Source organism: Nanorana parkeri, unplaced genomic scaffold, assembly GCF_000935625.1.
Source record: "Nanorana parkeri isolate BGI_ZX_2015 unplaced genomic scaffold, ASM93562v1 scaffold294, whole genome shotgun sequence".
In the NCBI taxonomy this organism is placed as follows: domain Eukaryota; kingdom Metazoa; phylum Chordata; class Amphibia; order Anura; family Dicroglossidae; genus Nanorana; species Nanorana parkeri.
This window is the reverse complement of record NW_017306562.1, coordinates 1,088,785-1,100,059: the sequence shown is the minus strand read 5'-3', so window position 1 is coordinate 1,100,059 and position 11,275 is coordinate 1,088,785. Positions and strand designations below refer to the sequence as shown.

The 11,275-nt window shown below is 41.9% G+C and overlaps 1 protein-coding gene across 2 annotated transcripts in view; it reads left to right on the top strand.

Moving 5' to 3' along the window:
* The window catches only part of RPA1 (replication protein A1), a 51,239-nt gene that overhangs the window by 17,264 nt on the left and 22,700 nt on the right, over positions 1–11,275 (top strand). The window contains exons 6-8 of one of the 2 annotated variants that reach the window (XM_018557657.1): positions 2,991–3,059; positions 5,166–5,289; positions 9,187–9,289. In XM_018557657.1, the coding sequence (XP_018413159.1) occupies positions 2,991–3,059; positions 5,166–5,289; positions 9,187–9,289 (296 nt within the window). Of the gene's footprint in view, positions 1–2,978; positions 3,060–5,165; positions 5,290–9,186; positions 9,290–11,275 lie in introns of both variants that reach the window. The other variant, XM_018557656.1, reaches the window with a different exon arrangement.

Below are 11,275 nucleotides of genomic sequence, written 5' to 3'. Positions count from 1 at the left end.
GAGAGAGAGAGAAGAAAGACGAGAGAGAGAGAGAAGAAAGACGAGAGAGAGAGAGAAGAAAGACGAGAGAGAGAGAGAAGAAAGACGAGAGAGAGAGAGAAGAAAGACGAGAGAGAGAGAAGAAAGACAGGGGAGAGAGAGAGAAGAAAGACAGGGGAGAAGAGAGACAGCAGATGTAAATGGGAGAGATGAGACAGCCAAGAGAGGGCTGATTCACACCAGTGTCTGCGTTCCAGAGTGTCTGGCCTCTAGAACGCACTGGAACACAAGTCAGCCAGCTCCCTGCGTTCAGGGGTGGGAGGGGGGATGGGGTTGTATTGAAGTCAATGGCACCGCAGCCACGCCCCCCGCCCACACCCGGAACACAGGCTGGTGTTGGTGTCTGCGTTCTAGTCCAGTGCGATCTGCAAAAATAGTGCTTGCAGCATTTTTGCAGATCGCACTGGACTGGAAAGCAGGCATTAATGTGCCCATGATCCGGTTGTGGGCGATCGCACTTCAGGCGGGGGGCGAGGCTGTGGTGCCATTGACTTCAATGCACCGCCACGCCCCTGAATGCAAGTGCTTTTTCATTGGTAGAGCTCATTGAGCTAACTTTAAAAGATCTCCAGATGCAAAATTGTGGGTGCACATCAATGCCTGCGTTTCGCTCTGGTGCCGTCACAAACAAATGCTGCATTCTCTTTTTTCTGACGGCACCGAAACGCAGGCGCACTGTTTGTGGTATGAGCTAGCCATTATTGTTCTGACGGCAACTTGAAATTTGGATTTCCTCACTTTCTATCTCTAACAAAGGTCAGAGTACAAATAAAGGAGCGAGCAAGTCTACCCAGTGGGGGTACAGACAACAATAAAAACTTAACAAAGGGTCTTGGCCTTCCTGCTCTATTATAAGATGCCTTTACATATATAGTTTGCATAGTTATAAACTTTCCATTTGAAATGTCTGATTCATGAAGGTGTCTGTTGCCCATATTTCCAAAGCTGGCTATATACATTGGGGGGGAATTTATCAAAACTGGAGCAGACAAAATCTGGAGCAGATTTGCACTGCAACCAATCACCTTCTCCGTCTCATTTTTAAATCTTACCTGAGCAAACTGAAGAGAGATGCTGATTGGTTGCCATGGGCAATTGCTCCAGCTTTTGTCTGCTCCAGTTTTGATAAATCCCCCTCATTAAGTTTCCACCTGTGGATGGACGAATCTCCCCTGCAGGCTATTCAGACAGCTAGCACCTGCAGTTGCCAAAATACCAGGACAGTGACTGCATCTGATTGATTGCTGTTCAGTCAACCTTTTTTTTTTTTTCCCCCACCCAGCTCTTGTGCTTTGTCAGGGATTGGTGAAAATCTGAGCTGTGTATGACTAGCTTAAGGAAGTATTATTAATTCTTTTTGATATGAAAGATCCATTGCATAGAACAAACCATATCTTTCCAAGTGTTTTCTCTGTCTTCATGAATATTGCTGGAAGTGCGTAGGTTCTTCAAGGGAGTTTATAGAGTTGGATTGCCTAACCCTGTCCTATTAATGTTATTTAAATACATAGATCCATGGAGAAGCTTTTTTATCTTTCATCTAAATCTGTTCTTTTTGCAAAAATATAACTACCCACTTACAAGGCTGTAGTGACTCAATAGAATTGCCACCTGTTCAGAAAATGATTTGTTTTATTAAGCTTTTACAAGTTAGATAGAATAGTCGGCTTTATGCCGTGAGTTGTGTTTACCGGTAGTATTCCCACTACCTTTTCTGGCACTTTTACGGACGTTCTTATGTATTGATTCTAAACCCCACAATAACTCATCCGTGATTGTGCTGTCTGCGTATTATTGCATCTGTTGTTCTCAGCCATCTGCTAGCAGGAGACGTGTTCGAGGAATGCAACATTTCATATATCAGCTTTTTAGAATGGAACATGACGTTGCTTGCTGACGTGTTGTTTACACAGTCAGTTCTGAATATAAGTCACCTTCACTTTCAGCATATATAACATCAAATGACTTAATAGGACTATCAAGAGAAAAATGGTAAACACCCAAGCTTAAAGTAGCCACGCGTTTGGTAAAAGTCGGAGAAATCTATGAAGTATTCTTTGAATTTAGACGTGTGCTAAACACTTTGAATCCTTTATATGAAATTTGCATGATCACAGCAGCCACATTTTTCGCTTGAATGAGGCAATAGGAGTTTTTTCTTCCTGCACTTTGTCTGCTGTGTTGTTTTGGAGGGCATGGGACTGAATACAACATGGCTTTTGCAGCTCTTAACATGGGTGGAGAATAATTAAAGTGAAACCAACCTAGACTAAATGTTTTGAAGGTACCAGCATTGCAGGAACCATTCTCTGTGGAGCCCATTTAGAGTCTAAGCTGAGGCTGTACATGGGGCCTCAACTTCTGCCCAACTCTGCCGTACTTGCGTTCATTTATCTCTAAAATGCCTGTCATTCAGGGTGCAGTAGAGGCTTTGGTGTTTACCGTTTTGAATAATGGGTTTTGGGGTAGGGGGTTATTCATGGCTTTGGCTGAAGACGATGATAACATAGGACAGATCTACTGACTTCCAGTAACATCCAGTAAGGTTCTTTGTACAAAACTAAAAAGTTTAGGCTTTTAATATCCTTTAAACAGGCCCCTCAAGTATGTATATAATATGTATGCCCCAGTGACAAAAATAATGTTTTAATGTAGCTGTTGCATTGGTAGATTGAGGTCAGCACCATTTTCTGTTTTAGAATTATTTTAATGGAATGAGACTGTGGGTTTTGGGCTTTTATTTATTTTTTTTATAAATATTCATTCAAAATGTAACAATTAACATATTTTATTAACATTTGTTTGGTACAATAAGAGTTGAACATATTGGTTCTTGTTTGAATCCTGCATAATTTTCAGAGATGTGGTACCAAGACTCTCCCAAGATTTGTTTTCCTATCATTCAAATGGTTTGGCTTCAGATATACACTGTTTTCCAGGTACGCCAGCAGCAACGCCAGCAGCTTCGGCTCCAGTTCCTGCACCAGCGCCTGTACACAGTAAACCAGTTCAGAACTCAGGTGAGTGACCTAATGGCATTTAGTGCTATAGTGCTAAACTTGTATTGTTTCTTAGTATTAATTCTCAACCCTTGATTTTGAGCGGTGATAAAGAAGTTCTAACAGGACTTTAAACGACTGTGATGGAGATTAACTCATTGCACCTACTATAAATGATTAAAATTGCATCTGATGCTTGCCAATAATTACTTGACTTTGTTTTATGGAATAAAGGCCACTGTTTTTTTTTTTGTTTTTGTTTTTTAGTTTTGTTTTAGTTTTTTTTTTTTACTGTGCACATTCAAGTGGTTCATTTGCTTCAAACCCCTAAAACATTATATATTTTCTGAAAGCCAACAGCCTGTAGATTAAAATGGTGGCAGTTTCAAATTTTTTATGTTACACGATATTTACTGGCCCCTTAGAAGCGATCCCCCTGCAGCGGAGCCACCGGAATCGCTTCTATTGTAAAGCCAGCTTTACAAAGGTAAACAGAGTCACGATAGCCAGTCCGTTTACAGGGCCATGCTGCCAATGATGTACTAGGTACGTCCGTGGCCCTGAAAGGGTTAAATAGTTGGCTGCTGTTTAACTAAACCAAAAAAAATGCACTGCCACACATGGAAATATGTATAACACGTGCACAGCTGCTCCAGATTGTGTCTGCTCCAGTTTTGATAAATTCCCGCCAATGTGTTTTGGGGAATGCGCCAGTTCGTTTTGGGAGCTCTGGCAGTGTGCGTTGTGTCACACACTGCCGGAGCTGTCACTGGTAACATTTTTGTTAAACTTTACGTGGAGTATACAATGGTACACTCAGAGTCCCCTGCCACAGTGACCTGCGGTGACATCCATGTTGTGCTATGAGCAGGGCAATTGTTTTCCATTTGTCCTTGTGGTGACCTGCGTTGATCCAGTGTTGTGAAATGCAGGTCACATGTATGTGTGAACAGGGCCTGTGTTTTGCAGAACTTTCAAAGCCTATTCAAAATAAATGGACCACATTTTACACGTGTGCCTATAATAATAAAAAGTTATGGATAGAGCAGGGATAGGCTAGAACCTCTGCCAATTTTTTTTTATTTCTCTCTGGTTCTCCATGTGGTCATATCCTATCCCTGAGACCACCATCATTGGATCAGGAATTGAGGAAAATTATCCCAATAGCGACTTGGCAGTTAAGTCTGGGCAGCTTTTAAAGGGGAAAAAAAGAATACCTTATATACTTTTATATTGCTGTGTGTCACCACTGTTACCAGTGGCCTCTGTCAATGGGACAGGAAGTTAGGGAAAACCTCTTCAGCAGGGTTACAACAGCAATAGATACATGATAGATATTTTAACCTTCATCAGTGTACCGGAACACAAAAAAAGGTTTGGGCTGAAGCTGCACTTTTAGCTCCAGTTATAGAAACTTCATTTATGGTGGTAAATAGATTCTAGTTCGTAAGAAGGTTTCTTAATTAGATATGTAAATTAATATTTGAATTCCATTTCTGGATTTATCGTGGCATTCATGGTCCTATCAAAGGATTTTGATTCTCAGAATTCTGATTTTCCTTGTATTCATCTGTATTTTATATTTGCCTGCAATTCTAAGCATTCCTTTGTTAGATATATGAGGATATAATGCCTTGTTTTGTTTTTCTATTCAACTGACTTCTGGAATGAAAAGTATGATGAATCATAGTGGACATGGTATATATTTAGAGCCCCTTTGTTAGTATTACATCACCCTTTTTCCTGTATATGGTGTTAAGCAGATCTGAGTTAAGTTAATGGGATGCCTCATAAGGCACATCACTCTATTTTGGCATGTCTAGTAATATCTGCATTGCGGACTGTACCATGATATGTGGGCTCAGTCTTCCCTCCAGACCAGACGCTTTAAAGGCTCTTGATTTTATCTTCACGATTCCTCCTGAGCCTTGTGGGTTCCATAGTTATTTTTTACTTCATTGTATTATGGAGGCTTAAAAGCTTGTGTGGTTTCTGAGTTAGGGGCTGATCACTGCAGTCAGTCACTTACATCCGCCTATACGTGTCTAATAATTCTGCATCTTTAAGTGTGTGTTTTATTTAGTCATCTTCCTTAAGAGATTTGTATGGATTTTTCTCTTACCACAGTTCCTCCTCCTTCCATGAACAGAGGAAAATCTAAATTGTTTGGTGGGGGAAGTATAGTAAGTACACCTGGTGGATCTCAAGCAAAGGTGGTGCCAATTGCCAGTCTAAACCCATACCAGTCAAAGTAAGTGAAGTGTCCGCTTTTCATGAGTGTTTTAAAGCCCAATTTTGATATTTAGGAGCCTTTTTAACATTTGATTGGATAATTTTTTGCTCGCCGTGTTAAGTTGTATTTTTACCACCACTTTTTACAAGTCGCCTGTCCTGTTATTATAAAGCTGAACTCCAGCCTTGCCTTCAGTCTTGCACAGTTGTACAGGCTCGTCTCCTGTACTGAAATTGCTTCCTCTCATTTTACTGTGCACATTGTAAGCTTCTTGGTGCGCATTAAGTTGGCCATACACCTATAGATTATCTGCAGATTTTCTATGGTCAGATGGAAAAAGTGCAACAGATTCCGCCATCTACGCTAAGCTGTGTGTATGGAGGAATCTCCCACTGGGCCAAGCTTCAGTGTCTTGCTAGTCGGCACCTCTGGCTGTCAAAACAACTGAACAATGCCTGCATCCAATCATATTGTTTAGGTATTTTGACAGCCAGCGGCGCTGACTAGCAAAATACTGAAACATGACCCAGTGGGAGATTCCTCCATCCACAGAGTTTAGCGTAGATGAAGGGATCTGTTGCACTTTTTCAATCTGCAGATAATCTGTAGGTGTATGGACAGCTTTAGAAGCTAGACCCCGCCTCATTTCCTGGATGGAGAACACCAAGTATCATCTAGTCCAGTGGTTCTCAACCTGTGGGTCGGGACCCCCTCGGGGGTCGAATGACGATTTGCCAGGGGTCGCCTAGTGGCTCTCGGCCGCCGGGAGACAAACACTTCACAATCGGGGGCCGCCGTAAGTCAGAAAAAAAAACCACCATAGGAATGCATATCTAGATTCCTATTGGCTATTTCACTTTGCAAAAGCCAATAGCAAACTAGCTATTGCACCCGCCCTCTGCTGCCAGTCAGCAGAGGGGGACCTGAAGTTCTCCATCAGGTCCCCTTCTAGTGATTGACAGCAGCAGAGGGCGGGTGCAATATGTATATATTCAAGCAAAAAAATATGTAAAACACTCCTAGCTATGCTTTCCATTTTCCCAGTCCTCAGCTGCAGAGATTGGGAAATGTCTCAGTGCCTGTGATTAGCGCTGTCAGCTTCCTGGCGGGCTCGGCATGTGGAGCTGCGAACACGCCCAAGCCCATCCCTATCAGTGACAGTATTGCGGAGTATGTACCTCATACGTTATATAGCCACACACTTTAAATCCAATTCTTCTAGTTCCAGCTGCAGAGCCCGGTCCTGTCTTTGCCTATAGCAGTGGTTCTCAACCTGTGGGTCGCTGTGCAAGGTGAGGGTCCTCCTCAGCTCTCTCCTAGCGCAGCAGTGTCAGTTCTTCTGCCACGCCTCCAGATGTCGCTGTAGCAGCCGCGCCATCCCTAAATTTTACCTTTGGGGGTCACCACAACTTGGCAAATGTTACCAAGGGGTCCTGGCCCTAGAAAGGTTGAGAACCACTGATCTAGTCCTTTCCTCTCCGAGCTTAAGTCCCCGGCACACTTTTTTTTTTTTTTTATTCATTGGATTTCAGTTCTTTGAATCATGGAGGCTCAGCATCACATGTGGGAATTACCTAGATTGCTCTTCATTCAAATACAGCCTACCTAGGAATACCCACTGCTCCAGATTGATATCTGCACAACTCCTCCAAAGAGTTAACCTATTGCTTGCTTCAGGGCAGACACCCCCTGAGACGAGTACTGAGACAGGGTGTTTTGTAATGTTTTCAGGATTATTTACACAGTACCCTACTGACCCCTTAACCATCAGTGATCTGCTTGCAATGCATAGCGAAGCACTAAAACCCAGTGATGTTGCTATACCTAAAATAAGATATGTAATCAAAAGGGAATAGGTTTTATGTAAAAATTTCATTAACATGCTGGTGGGGTATGCAAAAACATAAGCAGATTGAACTTCAGTTTTGAAGCATGGAAATAAAGACTTTGGATTGCAGTGCATGGTGTGGTAAATGATTTCTTTATATAAAAATAGGTGAAAAGTTACCCATTTATAAATGTTGAAATCTGTGAGGGAAGCACATTTCACAGTGTAAATTCTGCAGAGAAAAGCAATTACAGGTGCTAGTGTTCTCACTAGGCAGCCTAATTCTGATCCTGTTGCTCAGTAGCAGAACTGTAAAACAATGCAGGTGAAAGAATGACTTGGCACACAGGAAACTCTTATTTGCTGGAACACACTCTTATTTGCATGTCAGAATGCAGATGCATTGCAAGAGATTGCCTTTGGTGTCCTCCTTTTGGCTTTATTGGGTCTTGCATATTAGTAAACCTCTCGAGTGAAATGCAAGTGTTGCCAAGCTCGCTCCCTTGATGGACTACAATCTAAATATAAATGACTAAACTAAACATGAGATTGTGGCCCACCACAGGAGAGAGCTTGAATTGGTGGCTACTTTACAACACACACAGGGACCAGGGGGAACAAAAGTAGCCACCATCCAAAAGGAAGGACAGAGTCCTCATGAATTCAGAGATGATTGGAGGATCTACAGCCGAGTGATACACAAATAAGATGCATTTTTGTTAATAGTTAGGGTACTTGATAATTAAAGTTTAGTGTCACTTTAAGGCTGTGTTTGTGACAAAATGATTGCATTAATAGCAATGAAAAAATGCAGGTAAAAAAAATGCAGGTAACCATACTAAATATTCAGCATACAGGACTTTTCCCAATCCCACTGCAATGCAACACGTTGATGTGAAGAGGTCCTGTTAAAAACAGTTTTATTTCCCTCTCTGGTGGCTCCTACGTTCCGTTCCCTTCGTTCCAGCAATGCACCCACCACCAGTGTTTTCAGCATTTGGCACTTCCTGGGAGTTGCCTGCTACATGGTATGGTTCTATCCTCTGACCCCTAGTTCACTACAGGACACAGCATTGAAGTAGGGTTCGGATGAAGGAGCCACATCACTGGCGAAGTACACAGACGTCCAACACTCGGTCTTAAATGCTGAAAAGACTGGCAGAGGCTGCAGTGTTGGAATGAATGGAGTAAGAGACACTGGCTGGCCGAGACGCAAGTATGCTACCTTTTTTTCTTTTGCAGGCAACATCTGGCTGCCTTTTTGTTTAGAACTTGAAACGGTCTTTTTAAGAGTTTGAATATTTACATTGAAGATGTTGGCTTATAATGTGGCAGCTTATATCTATGTGATTCAGTAGTATTGCAGGGCGGCTTTTTACTATAGCAGAAAAAACATCTACATTCTTATGTATGTTAAAATAACAGAATGATGTTGTGCAGATTACAGTAGCTCAATGCAAACAAACAAATGGCACTAGTTATTGGTTTTGAGGATTGAGAAGAATGGACGCTGGGTGCTGAACTTTCCATATAGATTTTTGCCTTAAATAAAAAACTTTAACCTTGATTGCTGCCTGGTCATCTTTGTTAATTTTCTCTAGACTGAATATCTTTCATTTCCTCTGCCCAAACGAGCCATTTTGCAATCAGAATAATGTGACCTACTCTGCCCACTCATTTCCCAGCAAAAACATTAATGTAGCACATATTATCTGCACATTAGCCCATTTCCACTGTGGTAGTTTAAATGTAAACCTTGTCTTGAATATTGGATTTTCTTCTAGAGCGCAGGCTGTGGTGCTTTAGAGAAGGGAGTGTTTTGCAGGTTACTAGCAATTGATTAGATTTGTTGGCTGTGCTAAAATCTGTAAAAGCTTCCTGTGGTACCGCACACTTATTGCTGTGCTTTTAAATTCACTGCTCTATCCCATCATTAAACTCCTTATGCCAGCAAGTCGCCCCCCTCCCCTACTGTATTCTTCTGTTTATAATAATCTTTATATGGCTGACTTTAAGTTCTGACAGGTTTGAGTAGCTTTTGTGTGGCTGTTACTGACTGAACTCTAACATACATGCTTTGTTTCCAGGTGGACTATACGTGCTCGAGTTACCAACAAAGGTCAAATTCGTACTTGGAGTAACTCTCGTGGGGAAGGGAAGCTTTTTTCTATTGAGATGGTGGATGAGAGTGTAAGTGACTATCCACAATGGTTTCTCTACTTGATCACGTTTGAGGCACTTTAAAACTCCACATATGTTAAAGTAAAAAGAAAAACACTCGCATACATTGCAAGGATTTAAGTAAACTTCTCTGCAAAGGTTTTTTTTGGTGCTCCTCAGACAAGGCTCCCCAGAACTTTCCTGAAAATCATTAGTGAATGAGCATCTCACTGCATCTGTAAAGTAGCAATGTTATCACCCTAGGCTGCTCTCCTGATTTGGAATAAAAAATACCCCCCCCCTCACTACTCATTGGTATAGAAGGGGGTATTCTGAAGTTCACAGATAGCTGGAAAGGCTAAGAACATTGTATTAAAAGTGTTGCTGGCACGATCACCAGGTAAAAAAAAAAATGGGGGGGGGGACTAATGCAGCCACCACGTCTAAGGACCATTAAATTGCAATATATTAAATTTTCTTTGTTTTATATATGCTAAAAGAAAAGGAGATTTTTCGGGGTGTTGTGCCAGGGTGGCCCCATTCTAAAATTAGATTCCCCGCCCCAGCATTGATTGGAGTGTATAAATGTCACCAGCACTCCAGAGTGTTGGTGACATTTATACACAACGATTTGACTTGATAGTGCGCCATCCGTAGTCATTGCGAGCACCCATTTTTTCATATGGGAAGTCCGGTAAGGTGTGCTACAGGTCCTTGGACATTTGTAGCATTGATTGGAGGACACAGCCTTTTTTGTTCGTCGTTTGGGTGTAGTTGCAGGGGTGTGGAATATCTTTTTCCCTTCTCCCGGGACATGCAGTTCCGGGCCTCGGGCAGTTGATTTTTTTTTTTTTTACATTTAGCCCTGCTTCAGGTAAGAGCTAAATGTAGAGCGATAGAGACACAGTGCGTTTTCTACAAGTGATCTAAACCCTAAGGTCCGTCCTTTCCCCCGTCGTAGCTCCTGACACCTGCCCCCAACATCCGGTCTCTGATGTGCTCTGTGTTATTTGTGACGCAGTAGCTTGTTAGCCCTTGTGTGATAGCCTGATGCACCTCAGCTGCTTTGGTCTCTGATACCAGTCAGTTTTTTTTCAGTATGCTCATTTTTGATCAGCTGTAGCTATAAGATTTGTTGTTCCCCTACTTTTTGTCTCAAGTGTCCTCCATTTCAGGCTCTTACAGTGTTTAATTACCCTTGTAAATGCCTGTAGCATTTGCAAGTAATGGCCCATTTTAAACTTTCTTTGTTAGTGGTTTTCTCATTCCCTTTTATACAGCTGTTTGGGTTCAGTTACTGTTCTTGCCCTGTCACAATACATACTTGTTTTGGGGCCACTGTGGGTATGCCTCTTCATGATTTCTTGTTTTCTGCAGTGTGGTGGCTACTCAATGTAGTATCTTAACTTGGAATGTTCGAGGTATGGGTTTCCCTTTTGGAACTTACGCAAATACTTACTACTCTTAATAATGTAATGGCTAGCATTGTGTGCCTTCAGGAGACGCATCTGATGGGGGACACTGTCTATTTTACGGAGGTGTGGCTCCTTTGGATGTGTGATTCTTGCCACACTTCATATTCCAGAGGTGTATCACTTTTGGTTCCTAAAACTGTAATGTGGGACTGTATCCGATCGGTCATTGATTGGGAAGGCAGATTTGTTTTTGTTTATGCCAAACTCTACTCTGTTCCTGTGGTGATTATGGGGATATATAACCCTCCACTGCCTGAATGTTATCAAGGCAGCTATTTCCTTCCAAGCTAAGTATCATGAAGCAGGTGTTAGCTGGACCAAGATGGTCTGCCTTTTGAGGTATATTGTTCATAGATGGACATTCTGGCTCCAGTCCTCAAATATTTGTTGGATGACTTCATGTGTCCATCCACCTTTTTTTTTTTTTGTAAATTTTTTTTTATTGTAGTGTAAGCACATGACGCTTGAATAGCTTCAGCCAGGAAATAACAGTTGCCAGTGGCAAGATTCCACAGATGGCAGGCAGCTAAATGTTAGTACA